Source organism: Caenorhabditis remanei, chromosome X (genome assembly GCF_010183535.1).
Source record: "Caenorhabditis remanei strain PX506 chromosome X, whole genome shotgun sequence".
Classification (NCBI taxonomy): Eukaryota; Metazoa; Nematoda; class Chromadorea; order Rhabditida; family Rhabditidae; genus Caenorhabditis; species Caenorhabditis remanei.
The window spans coordinates 18,620,898-18,648,889 of record NC_071333.1 but is presented as its reverse complement, the minus strand read 5'-3'; the positions used below and the strand labels follow the sequence as shown (position 1 = coordinate 18,648,889).

General features: G+C 37.1%; 4 protein-coding genes across 4 annotated transcripts; 1 reads left to right on the top strand and 3 right to left on the bottom strand.

Annotated features, from left to right (window-relative positions):
- Nucleotides 1-12,667: 12,667 nt before the first annotated feature.
- Nucleotides 12,668-14,706, top strand: GCK72_025767 (uncharacterized protein; the record flags this gene model as incomplete). The annotated part of the gene is made up of 6 exons (XM_003105458.2): nucleotides 12,668-12,706; nucleotides 13,248-13,347; nucleotides 13,398-13,538; nucleotides 13,931-14,334; nucleotides 14,387-14,494; nucleotides 14,545-14,706. The coding sequence occupies 6 exons, from the start codon at nucleotides 12,668-12,670 to the stop codon at nucleotides 14,704-14,706; spliced, it is 954 nt and encodes a 317-aa protein (XP_003105506.2).
- A 673-nt stretch (nucleotides 14,707-15,379) lies between these two features.
- GCK72_025766 (uncharacterized protein) lies at nucleotides 15,380-17,836 on the bottom strand (the record flags this gene model as incomplete). Its single annotated transcript, XM_053736474.1, has 8 exons — nucleotides 15,380-15,554; nucleotides 15,604-15,763; nucleotides 15,822-16,127; nucleotides 16,173-16,371; nucleotides 16,422-16,573; nucleotides 16,626-16,968; nucleotides 17,026-17,225; nucleotides 17,722-17,836. The coding sequence occupies 8 exons, from the start codon at nucleotides 17,834-17,836 to the stop codon at nucleotides 15,380-15,382; spliced, it is 1,650 nt and encodes a 549-aa protein (XP_053580040.1).
- Nucleotides 17,837-18,366: 530 nt separating this feature from the next.
- Nucleotides 18,367-18,594, bottom strand: GCK72_025765 (uncharacterized protein; the record flags this gene model as incomplete). Its single annotated transcript, XM_053736473.1, has 1 exon — nucleotides 18,367-18,594. One exon carries the CDS (start codon nucleotides 18,592-18,594, stop codon nucleotides 18,367-18,369), a length of 228 nt encoding a protein of 75 aa, XP_053580039.1.
- A 524-nt stretch (nucleotides 18,595-19,118) lies between these two features.
- GCK72_025764 (uncharacterized protein) lies at nucleotides 19,119-23,490 on the bottom strand (the record flags this gene model as incomplete). The annotated part of the gene is made up of 4 exons (XM_003105618.2): nucleotides 19,119-19,496; nucleotides 20,417-20,645; nucleotides 20,694-20,764; nucleotides 23,359-23,490. 4 exons carry the CDS (start codon nucleotides 23,488-23,490, stop codon nucleotides 19,119-19,121), a joined length of 810 nt encoding a protein of 269 aa, XP_003105666.1.
- Nucleotides 23,491-27,992: the final 4,502 nt, after the last annotated feature.

Genomic DNA, 27,992 nt, shown 5'->3' with positions numbered 1-27,992 from the left:
GTCGAATCTGGTGCTCGAATGAAGGAGCGAAGTGCCGGTCGCCGGCGGACATAGGTTTGGTGGGCGGAGCAAGAAGAGACCACGCCCACATAGATCGTGAACCCATGAGGGAGGGGCGAACGAGAGAGGAGAGGAAGGGGGAGGGACAGGAATAGTTGTAAACTAGAGAAAAGGCAAAAAGCAAACGATTTCACGATTTCAGATAGGAAAATGTTAAGAAGATATTGGGAAAGTCTCAGAAAGAAACGTTCGTAAGCAAAACTAAATCTTTAGAAATTCAAAAGATTATTGGGATCAAAAAATATGTACACGTCAGACGGAGAACTGAACTCCTGGTATTTGCGTTCGTGAGATAACAAAAGAGATTCAGATTTCAAGGTTTTCTGAATTCATTTTTTGTAGTATGTCAATTTCAGAGTCATAATATATGTATCATTCTGTGGAACAGGAGCATTCGATTTGCGGTCACAATAATAGACTCATAGATAAAAAGTTGGAGAGGCTCAAGGCTTTTCGTATGATCAACGGAAACACCAGACGGAGAAACCTTTTCAGAAGAAGACGTGAGTGGTCGTGTCGAATTGCGCATTGCAACTTATTCTGAGTCTAGCAAGTCGGAAAAGAGAAGAGATACAAGTCTAGAAGACTTTTCGTGTAGTTCAAAGTTCTAAAAACCAACACTGTGAGAGGCTTTTTCATCTTTCCTATAACATAAAGGACATGGTATCCGAATCACTAAATTATCTGTCCGTCGGATAATGAAAAATTTCGATTCAAACTAGGTGGTTCTTTTGAATTTTAAAAATCCAAGAGAAAATCATGTTATCATTATAATTTTCATTTTATCAAGTTTTAACCAATTTCAACGAATATTCTTATCAGTTTTTCTTTGTTTCCAACATGTCTCGCCATCCAATTTTGTAAACGCCACGAAAGTGCTCTTATCAATAAAAATGGAATTTGACAGAGGCCATAAGAAAGTGCTTTCATTGTTCTTAAGACAAAGGGTGATCTCGACTTTTCAGCAATCCGGCGGGTAGAACGTGACAGTATTCACAAATTGCGCAGGAGCAGTTTTCCTGGAGTTCCTTGGTGATATCAGGCTGCAAGGTGTAGTGAAATCTGTATAAACATTCTGAAATATATCTGTGTTGGATTTTTAAAAGCTCCTTTGTTTACATGATTTGTCCGTTTCCAGTGTACTTTCCTGTTTTTCCTGCATTTTTATTCATCAACCACAGTTGCCCCATTGTATCTGATTTTACTTCCCCCATTTGAACTTCAAAACCGTCTAAGTCACAAAAAATTTGTGATAAAAACTCTTCCTGATGTGTAAACTTAACAAAAGTGCATCCACAATCTGTCTTCTGATTATAAAGTGCATCCAACATTCATTGAGGCGAAGATTATACGCTTTTTTATAGCACAATCTAAGATTTAGATTAAAATCTGAGCGGAAAAATGTACGAATGTTCTTCAAAAAAGTACTTGGAGTCAAAGATCTTACATACATTAGAGATATCTCACGTAGTCGTATAGCAAGAAGTTAATCTTACTTGCACTATTAAACTCTTATCGGAAATTTCTTATTGGAGAAGTTTCTTTTGGAGACTATCAAACACAGGTTCACTTGTCAAGAAGGAATGTTTCATAGACATTCCCTAGGTCTTTTTCTTGATTGATTAACTTTTTGAACGAGTTTTATCACAAAAAATTGGTTGGTTGACTAGCGCCAATTTGTTCTCACATTTTCTTCGTGAAGGTCTAACCAACTCATATAAAAAAACGTTAAGAAGATTTTTTATAGCAGAAAGGCCACCGTTCATTGCCCTGATTCCAGTTTCGTCTCCGAGTCTCCGTTCTGAATAACCTTCAAAATCGCTTCTCAGACAGAATGCCCTTCAAAAAATCTCTCTTTGACTGCACTTTCAAATCGCAATCGTTCACTGTGTCTGCATTTCCGACGTCAATAAATCTGCCACCGGCGCAGAAAACTCTAAGGACAAAGGAACAGGTCCTATCCATTTGGAAATTACGACGCAGGGATTTTGAGAGGATGGAGGGTGTCAATGAATGACAGGGGATGTCGGTAGAGCGTAAAGAAGAGAGAGTGATTGGTAGAAATCGTACCCGGGTGGCCATAAAACTATTGGATGGAGTGCTGCTCTGTTTAAATGACTTTGAAATCACTACCATCCCAGTTACCGTATGCCTCTTGTCTAAACGTTTCCAGAAAATGTCGTGAATATTCAGAGTTCAAAAATGGAAAGCTGAATATAATCTCTATCATATTTTTAATCAGCATGTATGCATATAATAAGTATACTGTTAACATGAATCAGAGGCGGCGCACCCACTATAAAAAGTTTGAAGCATCATATCTTGACTAGCTTCAAACTATAATCTCTCTGTCAACTGATTGAATGTTCATGTGATGTTTCAAATGTGTTCTTGAGAAGTTATGAAATCTTTATTCCTCACTTTCACACGTTTTTTCCCTAACCTTCAGCGTCCATGCACTTTTAAGGCATACGGTACTTGTACTTTTAGATTTTCGAATTCAAGAGACATTCGGATTCAAAAAGCCATTTTTCACTGGGAAGCAGATGGTTCGACCGGGTGGTCTTTTTTCTGACTTCTTTTCTCTTAGTTACATGGGGGCAGCTCGAACATATGAGAATGGCGTCTACTAGGGGATCCAGAGTTTTTTACTCAAAAAGTGGTTTTATCTTTTCCACGATTGAGTCATAATGACTCCGATTTTTTATCTAATAAGGTAAAAAAAATAATGAGAAGTTGTTCAACTCAAAAACCTTAAACTGATCAGATCTAGTTTTCAAAATAGCATTTTGAGAAAACTTGCAGAGGCTTCTAATGTTTTCAATTATTGAAACTATGAAATCTATTTTCCTAAATCTTTCAACTGTTTTTAAACTGTAAATGTTATACAAAATAATGCTATCTTTATTCCTCTCTTTCATACGTTTTCCCCAACTTTCAGCGTTCATGTACTTTTAGGCTATACGGTACTTGCACTAACATTTTGGAATGAAAGAACGCAATTTCCGTTAGAAAGAAGAACAGTGTTTACTGAAAGGCAGATGGTCAGACTGGGAGGCTTTTCTCCAACTGTCTGTTTCAGAGAGCACCACGAATGGCTCGAATTGAAATGTAGTGAAACAATCTTTGGTTTATAACTTAGAAATATGTTAGAAAAAGTGTTTTATTCTTTTTCGTCCGAAATAGCTCAAACTCTTTCATCATGTTTATCAATAAGATGTAGATTGAAATAATCAAATAGGGAGTGATTAATTAGGACACCTGTAAACAGGTTTCATCCAGCACCTGGCAACAAAATAGAAAGTGTTTTGTGGTTGCTTAGGGAACTTGAAATGAAGAAATCAGGATAGTGTATTACTGTTCTCGATAAGACCGCATAAATCGGAAAAAATTACACCGACTGCTCATAACTTTTCTGAAATTTTCCAAAGTAGTTTTTCCTTTAAATTTGGTAGGACATTTTCTCGTGTTTGCCAAATAAGATTTCCATTACAAATGAATCTCATGGGGTCGCAAGTTTGGAATAGTTCCAAATTGCTGTCAGGCGTTAAAAACAGTTTTGTTTTGTTCTCGTGACTTGTCGCTAAGAAAAGCCGTCTCAAAGTGCCACCTCTGTGATTGAGCCCTGTAAAAGCCTGAGAATGGTTACTAAAACCATGGGTGAAGACGGTTTTTCTTATTTTACTTAAAGTGACGAGCACAAGACATGAATTTTGGAAATGCCTGATCGAGCTGTCCTTAATGCCTGGCAGCAGTTTGGAACGATTGAAATCCAATTCCAATTCTAAAACCCCTTGAGGTTCCTTTGTAAAACTATTTCTCTAGTTAAATATTTCACATCCCCTGGTAGACGTCTCTCTAATATGTTCGAGCTGTTCCCTTGTAACTAGGACAAAAGTAGTCAGAAAAAAGAGCGCCCCGGTCGAACCATCTGCCACCCAGTGAGAAATGGCTCTGCGAATCCTATTGTCTCTCCAATTCGAAAATGTTAGAGCGCAAGTACCGTATACTTAAAAGTGCATTCAAACGCAGATGTCTGTTCACATTTGCATTTCAATGCCATCGACCAACTGCCATAAAAACTACTCCGCGGTGTCGACGCACACATTGAATATCCCTCGGTTAATGACCCATTGTGTGAATTCGGCATTTGCATTCGATGACCCTTACCTACAATATCGGCAGACGTAAAAGGGCAGATGGATGAGAAAAAAAAGAGAAAAAACCATCAAGGTGAAGGGGAAGACAAAAACACCTGCCGAAATTATACCGACTGGGTGGTCTGGAGGACACGATGAAAACGGCTGAAGGTCATACACTCGTTTTTTTTTAATTTCAAAGGAAGATTTTTGAACGTCGGATTTCTTTTCGTACCAAGCGAAAGGGTTTTGTTTGGTTCTTTAGTCTTAGAAGTGGACTTTAAAAAAGTGCATATGCTTGACTCGGAAAAATGGTAAAAGTGCATGAGACAAACCGAGTAGAGCAGAAGCCGATTACAAGATACACTTTCTTCAAATGAGATTAATTTCGACTCAGAGAAAAAAGAAACAGAAATAGCGCTGCTATAGTCGGGGTCCGCAGAGAAGCGAAACATTTGGAGCCGTCTTTATTAGAATTCTCTAGAATTGGACAAGAGTGTCCGCGACGTTTTTTTAGCCGTGACACAAAAAGCGACGGGCGAAAAGAACCCGTCACCAGAAAAAAAAGAGAGCCCTGGGGGAGAGCATTCAGAACTGCAGAGTCGGGGAAATGTACTAGTGAAACAATTGGTGGGATTTCTACTGGAGGTCAAATAATGATGAAGGGCTTCACAGTTGTTCGTACAGTACTGAATGGATGGTATGCAAAAAGTATTTATTGATCAAGGAGAAAAAATTGATGAAGGAACTTTATCACACATTGCATTTTTTTAATGCAGTTACAGGATAAATTTATGGACTTACCCATGAAGAAATCTTGTACTATTTAATGCAAGTTTTTACTAATTACTTATATTCACTAATGCAAAATAATGCATCAATCTGCCATTTTGTACAGTAAAAAGTGCACTGAAAAATTTTTCGGTACAGGAATTCCCAAGCTGAGAACTCAAAGCGTCTCTAATGTTTTGTGTGTCACACTGTTTCATACTGTACCATACACACAAAAATTGAATTTTTAGCTTGCGATACCTTGTACCGAAAAATTTGTCATCAGTGCATTTTCTTACTGTACAAAAATGGTGGATTTTAATCCACCATTTTTTTTTAGTATTAAAATATAAATAAATTGCTTCAAATAGGACAAGTTTTCTACGTGGGTAGGTCCATTATAGAAATTGCTTCTGAAATTTGAAATAATTATACAAATCATTGTTTTGAAAAGTCCGTTATTAAAAATTCTTTGAACTTCTTGCTGCGACTTCTAAAATCCTTCTCCAAAAAAGTTTATTGTCCGGAAAAAATGTAGAAATACATTTACACGGTAAATGAGTCCTCAAGTATTTAATTATAGCTAGTTCACTTATTTTATTGCTATTTCAAATGGTTAATGAGTCCTTAAGTGTTTTATTCGAGCTGGTTCACTTATTTTATTACTTGCACTTTTGAAACCAAACGGTTCAAACACCTTTCCTTTTAAAAATCGAAAAAACGGTTTCTATTATGGAACACATAAAATAAACAGAATGCAATAAAGTTCTATACGTCTTTGATAACTTATCAATTCTTTGACGTCACGAAGTGAAAGAATATCAATGATATCACCAGTAGCTACTTGAAGGACAAGTGACATTCTTATCTTCTTATCATTGGATAGTGAACGTTTGAAGTTCGGACATTTTGGAAACTTGATTTCATACTATCCCAAAAAAAAACCAAAAATTACTCATTAAAAAAAAACGTAAGCCCAATGCGGGGCTCGAACCCGCGACAACCAGATTAAGAGTCTGGTGCTCTACCGACTGAGCTAACCGGGCGGCGATAGAAACAACAGTGGGACATCTTGAAAAACTTGGCAGTCGACACTACTTCGTATTTTTCTTTCATTGTGTCTCGCTCCCTCTATGTGACTTTTTCGAAAAACGTGGAAAATTAGATAAATTTCATATGCTACTGGAAAATACATGTGTACATAAATTGAACTGAAATGGATTAATTTGAGAAATTGGTCAGAAATGGTCTTTGATTGTCAACCACCAGTGGAAGTCGACACGTATAGTCAAACCAAACCAGTTATCTATTCGAACACTAGTGTCGGTTCTTTGAGTGCGAGGGATGCCCTTGAAATTTTGAAAATCGATGTTGTTCTGTTCTAATTATTGTTTACTGGTTCAACTTTTTCCCTTCATCTTTTTTAACCAACATATTTTTATTTTTATTTTTCAAATTGAGAAGCTATGTGAATTTATCTTTTCAAATGATACTATACTACTGCATACTACTGGATACTAATAGATACTATTACTAGATCTTGTCGGTAGACCACTTTCCAAATGACAGCAATTACCGATTCAGGAGGTGTCATAATGTTGTTTCCGCTCTATTTTCATTCCGCCTTCTCTGTGAAAATTCGTCATTTTATTTCAATTCTGATATCTTCTATCTATTCGTAGTTCGATGACCATAAAAACTTTCTAGTTGATTTTTATTCTCTAGCAATAAAAATAAAGAAAAATTTGGTTTTCTTGTTTCTTGTTTCGGTTCTGCCCCACAAGTTTCCTCTCAAATATCGTGTGTCGTCTCCTCAATCGTAACCTTCATGTGCATCTGTTTCATTCCTTTTTTCTTGACAAATGAGTAAATCGGAACCCAATTATTTACAAAGAAGCCAGTCAAGAGAAGCAACAAAAAAAAGTTGCTCGATGTGCTCAATGAGTACACATCAGAACAAAGATCATTTGCTCAGTTTTTCGATGATTTGACGTATTTCAAATTAAACAATAACTAAAGTTTCTTTGCGCTTTTCACTCCGATTTCTGAGAAATTCAAGTCAATTTTGAAACAATAAAATAGTTTTCCTTGTTATCTCACTTGGCCTTTTGAATCTTTTTTTGGTTTTTGGTTTGTCAGTAGATTTCTTCAATTTAGACTTTTATTTGGAATCTAAATTCGTACAGTGATACCATGAGATCTATATTTTATTTCTCATTCTCTTCCTGAGTGAGAAAAAAAAATGAAAAGAAAAAACCTTTGGTTTCTCTTTTCTCTTGGAATTGTCGTCAGTTTCCGATATTTATCGTCACTAGATTTATTTTTAGCGCCTGGGACAACACATTTTTCTTTTTCCTGCCAATTTAGATTCTGAGAATCTTGCTAATTACTAATTACCTCTGGCGTACAAATTAAAAAAGAACTTTAGAGTTGCAGACGTAAAAATTATTTTTCGTCGGGGCAGCAGCCAATTTTTCATTTATTTATTTATTATTTCTTGAATTTTACATTTAAAAAAATCTAATGTCTTGATGCATAACTGGATTTTGATTGAATTTTTAAGTATAGTGAAAAATTAGCCATTTTCGGGAAAGATTCGAAAAATTTCAAAATTTTGTTAAAAGTTTTACTCAAACTATTTCTGAGTTTCAAACCCCGGCCCGGCCTGACCCGTGGCATATTTGGTATTTTTGCTGCTATAGTATATAAAGGTTCAAATAAGTTACTCAATGTGTCACCGGTACAAATGCAAGTGCAAAAATAGAAAAATAGAGATACAAATATTTGTCGGTTATTAAAATTTCGTGGGCGTAGTAAGTCGGGGACAAACTCGTGTGCCCATAGGATTAGGTGGGCTCCTGCCGTCGATTTTGCAGCGGCGGCGGTCCCCCTCCCTTCTGTCAAGGAAGACACTATTGTTGGTTAATGGATTAAAATTTGGTGGGAGAAAGGGAGAGCGAAAACGGCGAGGAGGGCAAATGTGTAGACAGAAAATGCTGCAGTTTCCGCAACTTTTCAGTGTTGGTTTGGTTATGAGTTATTCTGAACATTTTGTAGTTTTAGTAGTGTTCCACATTCTTCAATGTTCCAGATTTAGATGTTCTATGCTAGAGTTCATTTTTCTCTTACTTACCACGACAGAATACGAAAAAAGAGTTGCGAATCTTATTTGAAATTTTGAATTCAATTACCTCGGGGCTTCACAAGAAACTACCGAAAGCTGGCGAAATCTTCCTCCAGCAAAAAAGTTTTGTCCCAACAGAATTCGTTCGCCCCCACACCCACAAATGCCAATTTCTTTCAAAAAGAAAACAATTTTGACTGGTTTCGGACAATTTTATGTTGCCCTCACCTTTCTTCTCGCTGTATTTTTGTCTTATTCAAGTAACCCTCCCGTCTCAATTTAACACCGACCTTCAAACCTCTATAGACCCGTGGAAAGAGAGAGTATGCGTCTATTTCTGTTTGTACTCTCAATGAAAAACAGAACTCTTATCGATAACTCCTCTGGCTTATCCCATGATTATGTGTTTTCATTTTGATCCTTCTCATTCCATCAGAAAATGAGTGTATTTGCGTTCTGTGATTGATACATAAGTCCGTCTTACTTTTCTTTTCATTCAGAAGAGAAGAAAAGAGAAAATTTCGGTTTAGTTGATTTGATGATGATAGGTATAAGTTATCATATCTATCTCTATTTCTATATTTTCATTCTTTAAAGGACACCACTTTCTTCTAACCATATAACTGTAGGAACAAATTTTGAAGGTCTTGTAAGAACGTAAGAACATCGCGCACAGAAAAAACAGTCATTTGTCTTTTTTACTCCATACAACCATTTGCATGGCTAGAGAGTAAGAGAGAAACAGAATTGGCGTATGTTTATGGCACCCTCGCTATTCTTCCCCCCGTCTACATTAATACTCTTGTCCTCTTTGGTTGCTCATTTGGCTCACTCCATCCGCTTTTCTGGGTGTTGGCTCTAAATTGTAAAAATAAATTGTAAAACTATGATCCGTTCATTCAACCGGTCAAGGAAAGATCATTTGAAAATCATTGTAGATTGTGATCGGTGTAGAAGAAGAGATTGGGTTTACAAGTGTCATCACAATCTGCGTCTCACTTGTTTTGTAAACTTTCCATCTCTTTTAGAAGTTGTTGGTTGTTGATACCTGTTTTTGTATTTTGTGACCAATTTCATTTGGAGTGAAAACTGAGAACTGAGAATGACTGATATAGTTTATTAATTAGAAAACCTGAAAAAAAATACAATTAGCATTCTTGTCAAGGCCCGAAGTTCAAATATCAAATTTTTCGATTTTTTTGCGGAAAAAGTCAAATTTCAGACTATCATTCAAAATTAGAAGAAATTCTTAAAAAATGGTTCAATTTTTGAAGCCGGGCCTTCGGGTTTTCCCGAGCCTTATCGGGGCGGCCCTTGACAAGTATGGAATTAGGAATAAACAAGTTTCTCATCTTCCATATTAAAAAAAAGTTCAATTGTTCATTTTTTCTCTCTCATTATCATCAGCAACTTTTTTTTCTTGAAATTTTCCGGAAGTGGGGTTAGATGGGTTATATACAGACAACAGAAAATCTCTTCAATTTTTTTTCTCGTTCACTTGTGTTTGTGTCTCTGTTGTGTGTCTAATAGGTGTATTTGATTTCGGGCATTGATAAAAACCGGCGTACTGCTATCAGAGATAAGTTCGATGGAATGGGGAGGGAAAAGATGAAAAATTTGCGTCGTATCGTCCTCGGTCGTCAATGATCCAATTGACGTAATAGCTCAACCCCATTTTTGTTTTTTTGTTGCCCTCGGAACCAGGAGAGTTGTAGCTTGGCGAAAGATGCTCCACGCCTGGTTTCCCGTTGATCTTGCTTTTGCTCTTCTCTCATTTTCTTTGCTCGTTCAAAAGCAAATATATCAGGTTTCAATCGCAAGTTTAGAGAGGTTTTTTTGGAAAAAATGTGTTTTTTCTTCTCTGTTCCTTGTGTTGTGATAGATAGAGATGGAAAGGTCAGAAGCGGGTTTCTTCAAATACTTGACGGAGCCTTGTGTAGGCGTGGGAGAACGGAGCTAATCAAATATTCTGAAAGTGTGAAGTGCAAGGAGTAGTACTTTTCTGTCCTACATGTTTTTGCAACTTTTCAAACCTAAAACTGACACTGTTCTGTAATCAAATGTTTTGCGTCCTCTTTTTTAATCAAAGTAACACCAAAAAACGGGACAAACGTCAGAGTTAAGCTTATTGATGTATGTGTATCACTTCCACATCATAAGACGCTCACGGTTTTTTGCACTTTTTCTTTCAGCGTGGAAGTTTCCTCCCTTTTTCGAAGAGACTAATTCGAATAAGAGCATTTGTATGTCGCGGTTCATTTAGATTTAGTCCAGCTTGAATTTATAAGAGCTCTCAAGATGCTTTGTATTAAACAAACAAAAACCATTGTGTAGTGTCCCATCTTGCATTTGCTCCGGGTGCTACTGCCGTTTATTTCAACACAATTAAAAAAGATGCTTATTTTCCTTCATTTTTGGTTTAGAGGGGGGTACAGCATGTCCACAACATGTGTTACCATGGTTTCTGGCCTAACGAGTTTTGTCCTTGTCCCCCCTCATTTTCTCACATTTCCAATTCTTGTGAGCGAGGTTCCATTCAACGGGTAGTAGCTCCATAGTCATTCTAAGCATAGTCTTAGTTTACTCCAAGTCTTTGAAAGCGTTTTTTTTCACATTATAATGTTCACAATGGCATAGCTTAGAAGAGAGAACTAAGAGGTGGCAAGAGCAAAAAAAACGAAGCAAAAAACAGGTGGTTCCTTCGTCTTCGACAGCTGTTCCTCCCACCTCGTCTTCTCAATCACCCATTACTACTGTTTAGTTCTTCCTTTCACTTTTCAAGATGTTCCTTGACATTTATGATTGTTCTTTGATGTTATAGAGTGGTGATTTACTAAACATTAATGAATTTTGATCTACTAAAATTCTCAACATTTTTGAGCTAGTTCCAACCCCCTTCCTTATCAATTTTTATAAATGTACACAACCAAACCACAATATTGTCGGGAAAAGTGCTAATTGAGATTTTGCAACAATCAGACTTTTCGTGATTGTCTGTCGTTATAGGTTATTACGACAATTGACGCCATTCAAAACCTTTATCAGTTTGTCATCATGCTGAGATAAAATGAATGAATGTTAGAATTGCAAACATTCACATTTTTCTGGAAAATATTCAATCTCGTTGTTCTCTATAACAGTCCTCTTTATGAAAAATGAAGAAAGCAGAACAATGATTCGATGTGACAACTTTCCATCGGTACTTTCTATCGGTATCGGAAGAAACAATAGGCATATACTTGTCACTTCGAATTTATTGTTTTTATTGTGACAAGTAAAGTACTTTGGCGAGACGGAAAAAAAAACATTCGGTATTGTTGTTTTCTTTCGGTTACTCAGGTAAGGCTAGTCCAACCAGCAACATTTCGAAATGACGGCCTTGGTCTCCTTCTGTTTTTTCAAAGTCTCAGCTTCTCTTACTCGCAATCCTTCCCGTGGAATGTCTCGCTAGGATTGGGCAGTAGACAGTGTTTGTACTTTACATGTCATTTCGCTACGCGTTTTGCAACTTTTCGACTTTTCGTTGTGAATTTCGAGTTTTTGTCTTTTTCTAATATTTTTGGGTTTTTTGAAGATTATCTACTTAATTTCAAAGTATATAATTTTTAATGTTCACTCTCCCTTAATTCATCGGAATCTATTTTTGAAATCAGATGGATTTTGACAAAGATTTTGAAAAAAAAACCAAAGTTTATTTTCTTCTTCTTACCTTTTCAAAACATATAGGCTATTCAAGGAAAAGCTTTTGTTGAAAAAAGAAAAAAAGACTTCACAGACATGAAATTCAATACCATGCTTTATGTAGCAGATGTGGCGAAGGCAAGTTTGAAAAAAAGCGTTTTTGGAGGAGAAATTGGAAAAAAGTTTTATATTTTTCTAGTATTTTTTGTATGGTAGTACCTATGTAACCACACTCATATCAATCCGAAAAATTAATTTTTTTTTTGAAAACAACTGCTTCTTTCAATGATCTATGCCTCTGGAACACCCTCTCAACTCCCACACAATGATTGGGGGGTACTTCCTCTCTCGCTCTCTTCACTCAATCTTTTTCGAAAGTGAACACTTTAGTCTACTACCTGTTTCACTCTTCCCCATTTCATTTGCTCCTAGACAATGCACAACTTTGTTTGTTTTTGTCAAAAAAGAAACAAGTTGATCCAATCTCCCGTCCGTTGCCTTCTTTGCCATTCGTTTTTCCCACACTGACATTGCCATTCCATCTTGCTTTCTTCTTCTTTCTATTTTCTATTTTCCCCCCTTTTTTTTCAAGCGGGTGTTGTCCCTTTAGAGATAGAAGAAGACGACGACGACTCTTCCTTCCATATTTTTTGTGGCGGACGGTGGGGGGTGACATCATCACCAAACAGCCATGCATATGTGCATCCTTGTTGTTTTGTTTTGGTATGCTTTCAGCTCTAAATGCTTTTTTTCTACTTCTTCTCCATCCGACTTTCCATTTTGTTTGAGATTTTGTTCCTTCAACACCATCAGTATACTATATTTTCTATTTTTCAGAAAGTTTGGGTACCCGTTATTCCATCTGAAGGAAAAACAGCACACGGACCTAAAAATGACGAACCACGCCATAAATGGAGAAGAGAATAAAACGGTGGGCAATTTTTTATTTAAAATCTAAAATTCCGTATTTTTTGACATGAGATATCGCGTGAGATCTTCTTAACATCCTAACTTTCGGAATGAGAACATTTCAGTTTTTTAGATATATCAGAAAATGATTCGATTCAAGTTTTTTCCTTACAACTTTAAAAAATTATTACTTTTATTTCGCAAACGCAACACAACTTTAAAAAAAAGTTTTTTTCCGTTAGCTCTCTTCTTCTTTTCATTCTTTCTCAAAATCTCTTTCGAACTACTCAAAACTTCTCTCCTACCCTCTTTCTTCTTTCTATCTTCTTCCCTTTCGGAAAAAAACGGAATAAGAATGAGCAGGAGCAGTTGTAGAAGAAGCAGATAGAAAAAAAAGAAGAAGAGGCATAAAAGTGCGCATGTGTGACGTAGCTGATCTAGTAAAGACTGAATAGAGTGAAGTGAGTTGAGTTGAATCGGAATTGGAATCCAAATAATGTCATTGGGCACCACAGAACCGTAATTTACTTACGTGTTTTTTATTCTGGTAGTTTTGGTTTCAGCTGATGAACGGAGAGGCTAAAGCAGAACCGGAGACGTTTGGACAATTCTTGTACAATCGGCAGAAAGGAACCGTGCTCGGCCGGACAGCAACCTCTTGGTGTATGTATCCTCAGACGGATAGGATAAAAATTGATAAATAAAAATTTCAGGCCAGATCACAGTCTTCTACATCATCTTCTACATTTTCCTATCCGCCTTCTTCGTTGGATGCCTCGCTATTTTCCTCAGAACCTTAGACCCGAAAGTGCCTCGTTTCTACGGTAAAGGAACAATCATCGGAGTGAATCCAGGTTAGTCACTACACCAATCTGTTCCTCTTTTTTGTTTCTTAACCCTCTCGACTTCTTGTTGCGCCACTGATATGTTTGTGTTAGCTCGAGTGGTTCGCACTCAGAAAAGTTGTTGCAAGAAAGTTCATTGATCCAACTCTCGAGTCTGAAAACAAAGGAGTTCTAAGAATTTGGAGTCAACCCGATAAGCGATTCTAAAGTTTTTATCGAGCAAACAACAAACCAATTTGATCTTCCGGAATTCATAAAAACTTGCGAATTGACGTAGGTGTGGAAATTGTCATTGACGCGTCTAACAGCTTATCGATAGTGTTTGAATTGTTGCAACACCTCGAGTAATTAACAGAACGATCGGTTCAAATAGAGTGAGGGAATAAAAAAGCTTTTTTCAGGAGTTGGATACCAACCATGGCTAAAGGAGAATCCGGATTCAACGCTCATCAAGTTTAACTTGCAAGACTCCAAGACCTGGGAACCATATGTAAAGCAACTCGACTTATACCTTTCCAAGTACCAAAACACAAATGAGACCAGAGACTGCGGAGCTGGAGACAATAATGGAGCCCTTGAGACCGACCCAGACACCTATCCATGCCGTTTCGACCTCACTCCATTCGACAAGGCTCAATGTGGAGCTAAGGACCAATATGGATTCAAGAGTGGAAAGCCGTGTGTCGCTGTCTCCTTAAACAGACTCATCGGATGGCGTCCAGTAGACTTTGATGGAAATAGTGTGCCAGAAGAGATCAAGGGTAGATACAAGCCAGGATCCATCACCATCAACTGTGAAGGAGCTGTAAGTTTTTCTTTACTATGTTTCATAAGTTTTAATTTTTTTCAAATTTTAGACTTCATTCGACAAGGAACATCTTGGAAAGGTCAAGTACGTGCCAGAATCTGGAATCGACGGCCGCTACTACCCATACGTCTTTATCCCATCTTACCAACAACCAATTGTAAGTTACTTAATGCATTTTTAGCACTAATGACATGTTTTGTTTTGCAGGCTATGATCAAATTCGAAACAATCCCACGCAACAAATTGGTCATTGTCGAGTGCCGCGCCTACGCCCTCAACATTGAGCACGACATCTCCACTCGCCTCGGAATGGTATACTTTGAGTTGTTCGTCGAGGACAAGAAACCGGTTGCTATACCAGTCTCTTAATTGAATTCACTTATCTAAAAATGCTCACAAATCTCAAATCAATAAGTAAAAACATCAAAAACTAATAAGTTTTCCCATTTCGTTCTGACTAGTTTGTAAATTTCAAATTTCATCCGACTATTTCATATGAATAAAACAACCCAGTGGGACTTGAGGTTTAAGATTTTGCAGCAATATATTTCCATTCCTTCTAAAAATTTTGAAAATTAGTGAATACACACAAAAAACATTTTCTATATATGTTATCTCTGTTTTATATGTAACCACAGCTCTCTACTCTATAATCATGTTAATCCACATGACGAAAGTACTGTACCTATTTCTTTCTAAACTCATTCAATTTAATCATACAAAAAACAAACAAAAAAGAACACACAATTTGTGATTTGATTTCATTCACACAAACGGTTCTAAACATTTTCATTCTTCATTCGAAACTTGCATTACTTCAAATTTCAAACCAAGTCTTTAAAAATTCCGATTGATGTTATATGTTTCCCTACCATTCAATTCTTGATAACTTTTTGAATTAGATTTTGAGATTTTCTGTAGCATTTCATTTTTCATAATTTTGTCCTGTTCCTATGCAGCTATGAGTCGTTTCACAAATAAAAAATATGCATTTTGAAAATGTTCATTATTTATTTATATTATTACACAGGTACAGTACCACCTAACAGAATGGGCCTTTGTAACCATCAATAGTTGGAGCAGTGCACACCCAGAACATTGAGTCCGGATGGTAACTTGGTTGCATTTTTGGATTTGGTGAGAACGAGAGGAATCGGTTGGTTTTATCCATAGCAAGCCATTTGAATGGGAGTGGACTTCCAGCTGGGGTAGGGTTTCTAAAATTTTGCAGTGAACACCAAATGATCAGTGAAATTGACCACCTACCCTCCTTTGATAAAGTTTACCCAAGTCGTTGTAAAATAATCTCTCAAAATCTCATCCTGTTGGGTGCACGTAAAACCATTGCATGTTGTGGAGAAGATGTATTGAAGCTCCCAAGTGTGCTCACATCCACGGAATAAGGGATCGGTGACTTGCGGAAGTGCTAGAACATTGGAACATAACAATCAGCTACTCAGGGATTCTATCTGAAATTATTTTACCTGGTGGACTCAGCCAATCCAAGGAGTACAGGTACACATTATTCTTCATGTATTGGAAATACGCAGCGTCTCTTAGTGTTGGACCAATGAACACCATTTCACTCCACAACTGGATTCTTCTGGCTTCCCAATCTCTATGGTCGTCCTCTGACCATCCTTGGTTATTCACGTATTTGTTATTTGCGGCTACGGAGACTGATGTTGGGTTATCCCAATATGTCATTTCATAACAGTCCTTCAAATCATATTTAATTTGTTGTCCGGTGTTGTGAGTGCTGTTCAGGTTATGCAGGACGTTATTCATTTCTGAACTGCAAACTTGAATACGTCTCACAACTGTTCTCTACCTACCCCACCCTAGCCACTCGTCATGTACATCTCCAATTAGAACATTTTTGGTCGGGTCACGCTGAAGTGCGAGGTACTCCAGACGTTGCGTCAGGTACTTTTTGTCTTGAACAATCGACCATTTCATTCGGTGTCCTGGCAGCGAGTTATCTGCCGTGACAATCTTGTCGTATGTCAGGCCGCGAAGGCAATTGAGAATTGGCTGAAGGACGGGAAGAAACCATTACGAAAGGTCATTCCTCTCTCACTCACTCCAAAATTCTGCCCATTATTCCATTGATCGGCAGTTGCGCAGCCCAATTTCACCGACAGCTGCCTGCTGGTGGAACGCGTTTTTTCGGAATACGACATGACGGCTGCGCCGAACGCACTGCCGGATTCGTGAATGGATTGTTTGAATAATGCTAGAAATTAGGGAAATGTGGGAAGTAAAAAAGGGACCTGGGTATGTGTTACATTTAGCAAGTGGTGTCAAAGTCAAAGTTGAAACCGCTTCAGCTCCGGAACTTTGTCCTCCGATCGTAACTCTGGTTGGATCTCCTCCGAAAAACGAGATATATCTCTGCACCCAGTTCAGACCTTCAATCCAGTCAGAAATCGCCCAATTTCCTGGAGCCATTGCATCACGAGTGGAGAAGAAACCAAACGGTCCCAATCTATAATTCATCGACACCATCACAATCGGTCCCTTGTAAACCAAATTTGGGTAAATTCCCGCTCCCATATCTCCACTGCCCTCAATAAAACCACCGCCATGAATGTACACGTAGACCGGAAGTTTTGATGATGCCGTGACATTCTGTGAATGAATTCAATGTCATTTCTTACTGTTCTTTTTCTGATGTGATTAACGTACATTTGGGGTGAAGACGTTGATGAAGAGGCAGTCTTCTGATGAATATTTTCCGTCTCCTTGAACGCAAGGTTTACCGTAGGCTAGTGCGGTCACAAGACCTGCTGGGTCGAAACGTTGAGCTTCGGCGAAGCGGAGAGAACCGAGTGGAGCTTGAGCATATCGGACTCCACGGAAAGATGTTCCATAAGGGTGTTTGTATCCTGAAATAAGATTTTACTACATAATAAGGCGTACTGTTGGTTGGCCAAGACTGAACAATTCCCATCTTCCGTTTTGGTTTTGACCATACAACTAGGGAAGGTCATGGAGTCTGTATGGAGTTATGAGACGTTACCTATATCATTGGAAAGCTTAGAACAGGCTGATTCCTAATATATTCAGTTTTTGCCCTCGGTGTATGGCATTCGAGAAAAACAAGGTGAAAGTTTTAAAAAACGACAAATGGTTACTTTTCTGACAACACCTTGTCTCGTAGGCAAAAAGTAAATATACATTTGAAATCGGCGTTTCCTCAGCTTTCCAATAATATTGGTCACGTCCCACAACTCCAAACTGACTCCATTTACCTTTCCTAGTTAGTTTGAAAAATTTCCAGTTTAAAGATTATTTAATTCATGACAGAAATATCTAATTTTTCAACGCGTAAACTTCTTAAAACACTTCAATATAATTGTTTCCCCATAGAGTTCAAATTACCTCGAATAGTGGCTGCACCACTTGGAGTCGTTACAGTTACATCAACTGTCGGATCATCTGCCGCTGCACCAGAAAACACCAGAAATAACAAGAAAACCGCCGACAGAAGCTCCATTCAGCCGATGTGAGCAGAATGAAAACTGTCGAATGTTGACATTCTCGTGCTGGACATGCCATGTGGCAATGATAAGAAAAATGTCTTAAATGGACACATTCCATTCTTCTATCTACATTTTATTACTCGAAACCAATATGTTGTTTGGTCGCTCGGAAAACCATTCGTATCAATATTTAACCGTCGATTAAGAACTACACTAGTCAACAGATTTTTGAGATTCTTATTTTTCGAAAAAAAAAACATAAATTTTCTAGTGAACGACTAAAGAACCCCATCAACCGGTTGCATCGTTATTGCCACCCATTAAGAACAACAAAATAAAATGAAGGACATATGTGCTCCAGATGCGATGAAAGAAACGGGGTCGTTAACTGTCTGCACTTTGGATTCCTCTAATTTATATTCATGGGAGCAGTGAATGAGATTGATCGATAATCCTGTTTTTTTTCCAGAGAATCAAACTGATGTGAGCAAAAGTGTTCAAAGATATATTCAATTTTGAAAATACATTAAAAATCATATAAAAATCATAAGTTAACAAAGCAAGTCGAATCCAAAAGGTCATCGCAGTCGTAGTCGCGCATCTCCTCTTCCATGTTATACTCATCATCGATAAGTATGCAGGTGTGATCCGCAAGGGAGGAATTAGTTATAAAATCCACAAGTCTTGAATATTGCTCCTCGAACTGGTAGATAGATTGATGGAGAGAAGACTTTTTCACTGGTACTGGAGAATTTGGCGGTGGTTGTGTCATTTTGCAGGAAACGACGAGTGAAAGATTCTAAACTTTGCAATGATGTGATCTTAGATTCTCTTTTATAGTGCATCAGGACAATAGAAATTGAAACGTACACTGGTACAGGTTCGCACAGACAGGCGTATTTGATTTTTCTTTTTTTCGTTCGTGTTTCAAATAAACATTGAACATTTTTGATAGTTCTTATGTTAGAAAAAACAAACATATTTCTTTTGTTGTTTAATTTTATTGCTATCTGATTAGCATAAAAATGAACTTTCTGGCTTTCTTGCTCACTTATTTTCCCTTCATTTGTTTCATTTTTACAGTTTCACATTTTATTCACGAAAAATGTCAGCAGGAAGAAATATATGGAATGACGGAATACTATGAAGTGGAAAAAGAGTTTAAGAACATTTTTACCAAAGAAAGAGAGACGGCGGAGAGTCAACGGTCAAGCTACGGTACAAGATTATACACAGAAGCAAAATATATCACGATGTCACAAAAAAAGGTTTCAAGAATTTAAAGGTGTCCAGTATTTAGATTGGTTTGTAGAGTAAAGTGGTCACAAACTTCTTTCGGTAGCGGTGGGTTGCTGAGAGAACCATAACACCATCCTTGATAGACAACGCGTACAAGTGGTTGAGCATTACGTGATCTGGTTCTGGGAGCACATTTGGATCACATTGGACAGGGGTGTCCTTGTTGAGAATAACTTGGAGTAGGTGTGGTGGGAGGACTGGTGGAGCTGCAGCCTTGCTGAAATCCGCACGGGTTGGAGTTTCTTGTCCGAATTGGTGGAGCTTTTCGAGTTCCCGATCGTTTGGAGTGTCATGGGACTCTTTGGATGGGTGGCTGTTGCGGAGCTGTTCTCCAGCATTTGATGAAGCGAGATCTTTATCCAATGCGTCGAACACCTGAATTGAAAAAATAAAACATTTTGTTTTTAGAATCTACAGTCCCTTTTCTCTATTTCCCTTACTAAATTATAAAAATTCTTATATAAATATATGTTGCTATTTTCAATTATTCGTTTGCTATATTATTATTCTCTAGTTTCTGTTCACTATTTCTGTTCATGACGTCAAATTTGCGACCGACGATTGTGTTTTAAAATTTGAAACGTCACAAGCAGAAAGAGTAATTCAAGAAGCACACGCCGATAACATGTGGCACAGTTTCTGACAAGAATATGAATGAGTTCTATGTATACTGGTGTCACTTGGTGGCCAAAGGTTCTAGGTAAAAGAAAAAATCTCAAAAAAGGATAAAATAGGAAGAATTACAGAAGCCTCAAATAATCTCAGAAGTATTTTATACCATCATAAACCTAAAATTATTAGTCGAAGCTTTGACCTAACTTCTATAAACTAATTAGAACAGGAATTGGAAGTCAATTTGAAAGTGCGGATTCCTAGTTTTGTGCTTCGTAAGTTTTAGATATAAAAATTTGGAGAATGTTCCTTGGGTTGGCCAAAAACCATCTACTTTATGGCCAACATAAGGGGCATCCTCCAAATTTCCATATGGAATTTCAAGCTCTAGTTTTAATTTTTTCAGTTACATCTATTTATTGCAATTTTCTAATTAGGCACTCAAAATAATACCTCTTGGTTTATAAGAGTATTAGAATTTGACGGAGAGCACATGTTAGGAGTATAATATGGTGTTCAATATGGCAACAACTATTGTAATAAAAAGTATGTGAAGTGATGTGTCGAAACTAACATCAAAAACAAAAATCATCGAGAAAAGAGTCATATGCACCGAATGTTTTCAGCCTTCTTGGTTTTTTGATTTCAATTTTTTTTATTCGTAACAATTTTATACAACAAACCTCAAAGTCGGCTTCATCAATCATCACAATATTGTTCTCTCCTCCCAGACTGTTGCTTGTTTTTTGTTGGTTATCATCGACCACCCATTTATGGTCGACATAGAACTTGTACTCGTGCTTTCCAGGCTCCAACTCCACAATTGTTGAGAAATCGGCGGTCGACTTGACTAGTGGGATCTTCGAGTGCCATTTGTCCCAGGATCCGCAGACGTACACATTTTTTGATTGTCTGGAAATAAAATATTAGTGTTAGGTTTTTAGTCAGCTATAAACATACGAGTTGGTAGCATTCCATTTAAACACAACCGGGAACTTGTTGGTATTCTCCTCGCTTTTTGCAATTTTCATCTGGAAAAGAATTATTTTAATCAAATTCGAAGACTATATAAAAAATGGAGGAAACTAATAATGCCAAGAATAGAAAAATAATAGAGCAGAGTTTGATAAGTTATTGAGTTCTCGATGATAAAGTCAAAAAAACTGGTCAAGTGATGTTATTACAATTTATAGATTTGATTTCGAGCATTTCAGTGATAATACCAATTGAGTTCAGTGAACCCAAAAAGTATCTAATGTTTCTCAAATTGTTCTATATTTTGATAAAATGACGATACTTTCAAAATGATCATCTCACATGAATAAGAATGACGTTATCTTATGTTCATATGACAAGAAATAGGATGTCTGTTAAAAAGACCAACGTTTGTCAATGAAATCCAGCAGTTGGTGTGATCCTAAAAAAATTGACCTCACAGCGTTAACCTAAGAATTTTCGGAAGAGACTCGGTCATGTTTTTCAATGTGTTTTGTCAAATAGTGATGTCAGAAAACCCATTCGTCGGTTCTTTAATTTTAATGATCTTTTCCTTGGATTCATGTTAAAAATTTCTGGTTTTGATTATTTTGTCATGGAATCTTTTTTCCACATTATCATAAAATTATAAGCACCCTGTCGAGTACATTCATATTAAAAAATTAGCTCTCATTCCACCCTGAAAATCAAACCACACTAAAAATGTGATCTTATCCTGCTTAAAATTTTTTTAATGATCTTGTGAACCTCTATTCTGCTGGATCTGTTCATTGAGCTGTGATTCTCACTTTTCTAAGATTTTCCACTTCACAATTCCAATTTTATGATTCACTGAGCAAATATGTTTTTCTAAGAAGGAAACTTTACGAATTGGCGGGAATTCATGTTTTAGCAGTAACACTTTTATACTAATAACAATATTTAGTAGCCAATTAAGTTAATATCAACATTTGGAGCCTGTGAAACATTTAAGAGACAATCTCTGACTGCCTCGAGCATAGGCCTACAGGCCATGTTACACATAAACCAAAGTGATCCGTTTCGGCTGATTTTTTGATATGTTAGTACCCTAGGAATTCTAAGAATTTTATACTATACCAGATTAGGCTCGGCCCCCTTTGACATACCGAAACGATCGATTGAAGTTGAGAAATGAAAATTTTTCTTTCGAAAGATAGGATCAAAATCTCTTCAGAAATGGATTGCCAGCCTCATTTTGTGCATTTTACAACATAACAACTTTTTTCTAGCTTTCCTGCTTCATATAGAAAAAAGCACTTTTTTGAAAATTTTCTCATTTTTTTCATGTTTTTTGGATTTTTCGGGTGATCGAAGTACTGTGGTCCGAAGTAAATTTATGATAATAAGAGACATATTTGTGTTGGCTATCAGAAACTACAAAGACTTGTACCAGATTCCACTGTCTAGGTGAGTTACGATCAAAAAAGTGACGAAATTTGATGCATTTCAACGTACCCCCCCTCCATGGTAAAAAATGACTAGGTGACAAAAATTAAAAATATCTCTGATATGAGTTATTCAGAGCTAGAATAATGCTCACACAACTTGTCAGACAATTCTGGCCATGTTTCAGTGAGTTACAGACACCTCCTCCATTTTTTCGAATCAAAAAGTTTGAGCTCTCGTGACTTTCCAGATCATAGCTCAAAATCTTAGAAACTTTAGGAAAATAGTGGAACATATTTCAACAACACAAATAATTGACTGAAAGATGATTACAAAGAAAAATTCTGGTTTTTCATGTGCCAGAATAGCTGACTTTCGTAGATCCATAAAGCTAGCAGATATAAAATGAAACGAAAGTTGAACAAAAACATAGAAACTGACTTTCAGCTAATTATTTGTGTTGTTGAAATATGTTCCACTATTTTCCTACAGTTTCTAAGATTTTGAGCTATGATCTGGAAAGTCTGGAAAGTTACGAGAGCTCAAACTTTTTGATTCGAAAAAATGGAGGAGGTGTCTGTAACTCACTGAAACATGGCCAGAATTGTCTGACAAGTTGTGTGAGCATTATTCTAGCTCTGAATAACTCATATCAGAGATATTTTTAATTTTTGTCACCTAGTCATTTTTTACCATGGAGGGGGGTACGTTGAAATGCATCAAATTTCGTCACTTTTTTGATCGTAACTCACCTAGACAGTGGAATCTGGTACAAGTCTTTATAGTTTCTGATTCTGATAGCCAACACAAATATGTCTCTTATCATCATAAATTTACTTCGGACCACAGTACTTCGATCACCCGAAAAATCCAAAAAACATGAAAAAAATGAGAAAATTTTCAAAAAAGTGCTTTTTTCTATATGAAGCAGGAAAGCTAGAAAAAAGTTGTTATGTTGTAAAATGCACAAAATGAGGCTGGCAATCCATTTCTGAAGAGATTTTGATCCTATCTTTCGAAAGAAAAAATTTCATTTTTCAACTTCAATCGATCGTTTCGGTAGGCCAAAGGGGGCGGAGCCTAATCTGGTATAATATAAAATTCTTAGAATTCCTAGGGTACTAACATATCAAAAAATCAGCCAAAACGGATCACTTTGGTTTATGTGTAACATGGCCTGTAGGCTTGAGCGAGACATTGTCTCTTAAAAGAATCGACTAACCTGCACCGGACATTCATCTTCAATTGGAGGTGAGCTTGGAGCTCCAGTACGGCTCCGTGAATGACTTCCGCCTTTTTCAGAATCGAACGGGCGATCCCGTTTATACATGCCACCGGGCTGATTGTTTCCCATTGTTCAATTTTCTTTCGTTCTTTTGCTTTTTTTCGGTCTGTTGACGACAACGATTGATAGGAACAATGATTGACAGGCTGAAAAACAGACAATTTTCGATATTAAAGTTTGGGGGATAAGAGAAGGCAGATAGAAGGACAGACGAAAAGAAATAAGAAAACATTCAAATCTGGGAGATTTTTCTGAAAGAAACCCTGTGATGTTCTAAGAATCAAAACTAAAACTTTTGAAAACGGCATCTGAAAACTAAAAAGAAAAAAGAAACCCTTCGGCAAAATATGTGAAGTATGAGAGTTTAGTTGTTTTCAAAAATAGCACTCAAATTCTGGAGTGAGCGGAAGATACGAGAACATTGTGAAAATAACGCTTGAAGTGAGAAGGGACAAAAAAAGCGGGGTGCCCGGGGAACATAGTGCATGTGACGGGTGGAGGACAGGAAGAAAAGTAGCGAGAAACAGGAGGAAGGCAAGAGATTTCGCACAAAAGACTAACAGCAAGGAAAAAGGGAAACAGAAGGAGATGGGAAAAGATGAAGAAGTCTCCTTTTCTTTGCTTTGCCAAGGAACAACAACGTGTTTGCGTTTGGATTTGAAGGGTTGATGCGATTGGCCAAAGTGGTTTCGAGTTTGATCAATTTGGGTTCATTAATCTAATTGGAGCGCATTTTTGTTTCGTTTAAATTTGTTGAAAACAGATTCATCACTGGTTTCACCGGCTCGGCCCGGGTTGGCATTTTGTATCAAAATTTGAGTAAATTGACAAACTTAAGTAGTTCTACAGTAAATTTTGTTATCAAAAGTACCTGAAAGTTCGATGCTAAATCTCAAAAAATATTTTCCACCCAAGCCGGCCCGTGAAATGAACAACAAACTTTCTTTTTTTAGTTTTACCAACCCGACAACGTGAAATTGAACTTTTGACCATCCCGACACTCACACATGCAAATTTGGCAGACAATCTAAACCAGTTTGATCCTTTTCGCATTTTGGAAAAAGTGGGCGTATAGACATCGGACAAGTTTACAAAAAGAAGCACCACACTTAAAAAATTGATTTAATAGAGTGGCAAGGCATGGATTACATGTTTGAGAATCGAACTGATATATTGATATTAAGAAGTGGGGAAAACTTCCGAATGAATCATTCAGGGAGTGTGAATTTATATGAAATTTATATCAAATCGAGTCAAATAATATTTGCAAAACTTGTCAACCAGAAAACCGCTGAAAGATCAATTGTACACTGAGATTCTTTAGAGACCACTTTTTTATGACAAAGTTCAAACATCAAAAAGAAATACTGGAGAGTTATTAGTTTCGGGGAACATTGTTACCTATAAAAATTTCCTATAAAAAAGTTCACTTTTCTAACCAATCGATAGAAATGAATAACATTAAACGCAAGCGAATTATAAACAACAATCGAAACAGAAAATTCGAAACATGCTATTTTTCAAAAACTCATGACCTATCCACCCACTGCAATTAAACTGAATAATATTCCAACCAGTTTTGTCTCAATAAGAGTAAACTAATTTGTTATCTGTCACCTAACTCTCTATTCTAGTTTCAAACGTGGCCAACTTTTGAAAAAAACAAAACACGAAAATATTTTTCTGGGCCATTCACTAGACAGCCCACCCCACATTTTTATCAAATCAAAAACATTACATGTCGCATAGATAGTAAAAGATAGTGGCATGAGAATACCGAATTGTACGTTGTGTCATCAAATACAAAACCTTACGATGTACTGTATAGAATTGAGATACGGCAGGTTGTATGAGAAAAGAGAGGGAAACCTTTTGTCTATGCGAGTAGTAGTAGTCCTTGGTTACTACGTTTGTGTACTGAGAGGCACCGAGTATTGATCTGTGTAATATATGCAAATTCTAAGAAGATAGAATTAGCGGGTGCTGTGAGCATATATATTTTCAAAGTTCAAACTTATTAGAATTTCAAGGAATGATCTTTCAAACTGATTGAAAAAAATAATTAAAAAACATTAAATAAGATATTTGAACTGATTTATTGCACATTTCGACATCATTACCACACATGTATTTTGAGGGGGGAAGAAACTGGGACAATAGCTGAACTAGAGGTTGTCAAGAATCTTGGACCGTAAATGTTTTTAGAAATCTCTGAGAGAACTGAGGCGTGTTATCTCGAATCATTTTAACTAATAATTATCACAAGGTGAATGGAATGCAGTTTTAGAGAGATCATTGAAATTACAAAGAGCTGGATGACGATTAATTGACAAAGTTGGGGTGGGGAAGAGAATCATACCTATACAGAAGTTTTGACAAATGTGGAAGATGTAACCGGGAAGTGAGTTAATTAATACTAATAAAAAGCACTAAATTATTAACAATGAACAGGTCTATAAAGTTAGAAAATCAGAGTTTAAACAGTTACAACCGAATTTCTAGGTTTCGCTTATTAAGAATTGGAACGGGAACTGGAAGAGAAATAGGGAGAGTGATCGGAAGAGTAATTGGAGCTGGTGGAGGAGGAAGTGTGACAGAAACCGAAATAGGAGCAGGAGCAGGCGCAGAAACAGCAGTATGAGCAGATGGAATTTCCATATTCATATGAACGTCATCTGGTAATGGTGCCAAGACGCATGGTATAAGATGAGCATTGTAGACTAATAGGTCTGGATCCACAGCGTCTGGAGATTTCGGAGGTGGAACTGGTGGGTGGATAGGAAGAGGCAGAAATCCATTGGTTAAATCTATGGTATGATTTTCGATGTATTGAGTCGGAGAGTCTTGCATCTCTGGGGAACTATACATCCCTGGATCTGATTTGATTTCTGTCTTGATGAGGGAATTGAGAGCTCCATTTGCTTCCATGACACCTGTAAATTTCATTCATGGAATTCATTTACTTGTAGTGATCTCAAATTTTGTATCTAACTTTTCTTTTTCAAAAAAAGAATCGAAAAACGTACTTATCGCAGTGAATCTCTTCAAGTTCTCCAGCAGGTTGGGGTCGAATTTCAAGACGTTGGTATTGCACGGTGCGTAGCACAACGTTTCGTACCAGAACTTGCTCATATCGCAGAACTCGAATAGTTTGGCCACTTGGAAGTCTTGACAATGCATATCGCAGATGAGCTGAAATTCAAAAAATATATAATCAGAATCAGTGGAATATTAGGGGTGAGAGCTTTTGGGGGACTATTTTCACATTGTTGAGAGAGAATTCAAAGCGAACAAAGAGTAGTAATAAAAGCTCCGATTACATTATTTTTTTATTTGTTTGAAGTTTTGTGGTTCTAATCTTGCTAAGCATTTTGCTCAATCTCTGTAATAGTACATCACCGCATCCTAATAAGGCTACTGTATTATTATTGGCTTTTTAGGAGTATTTTCAAACCTCAATCTCTCCAAGTAGAAGAATCATTTGCCCGAGCCTTAGTGCTGGATCCTCAGTGTTATGGTCATTGTACCACTCGAATAGTCTGTTCATTGCCCAGTCCCGTCGATGTTTCATCACTGTTCGCGTGTTTTCCGTCACATGCTCATTATCTGAAATAATAATGAAAGAAGTCGGTACAAAACATTTTTTGTTAAAAAAAACTTACTTGTGACACTCCATAATAACATGATATGCAAGAACACCACTTCCGCGTCGTTAACCTTCATTGACACAAACGGGTGGATGACGTTGCTCCAAAACCGATTGAACGTCGGCGCGAAGGTTCTGCAATTACTAAAATTCAACAACGCGTGGCGTTTTGTTTTTAGCTCAAATCGCGTCTGGGTTAGGTGACGTTAATTGTTGACGACATAGGTTAAGTGGTATTTTGGCTTTTTCTTTCGTTCGATTTAATCAGATTGAATCTGAAAAAAATGACTCTAAATCTCACTCTCTCTTGGCTTGAATCTGATGGGCATCGTCATCGGGTAATTCGAATCCTGTACGATCAGCGGGCACAAAAGTGAAATTGTTCATGACGAATTCTCCTCGGGCACACTAAAAATTTGAAAATTTACAAATTGCTATAATTTTTTACTTACATATTCCGGATGTTTAGATGCACTATAAAAGTGATCCAAACTAAGTTTCCTCACAGAATATCTTTTAAGCAATGATGACTTGTCTTCATTGGGTAATTCTCCATACGGCTGCTGTTTCTCTATCCAATACAATAATCCAGTCAATTCAACCGCCGATAATTTGCTGACATCAAGTGGATCCATTCTCCTTAGCTTCGGTCCCGTGGAGTGTTCATCCAGGAACTGTTCGAATGTGGAAAACGACAGCTGCATCATTCTTTGGTGTTCTCCATATGCAAACACCAAATGGTTGAATTCTTGCTGCTGGTCGTCGGTTGGTGTACATTGTCGAGATAGCTGAAGAATAGAATGATAATAAACATGTAACTGTTAGTCCTGTGACTTGTGGCTCAACACTTTTGATTTATGGCATTTATGACAAGCGTGCTCTAGCCATTGTAAATTACTCCCAATTACAATACCTTGTCCGGAGC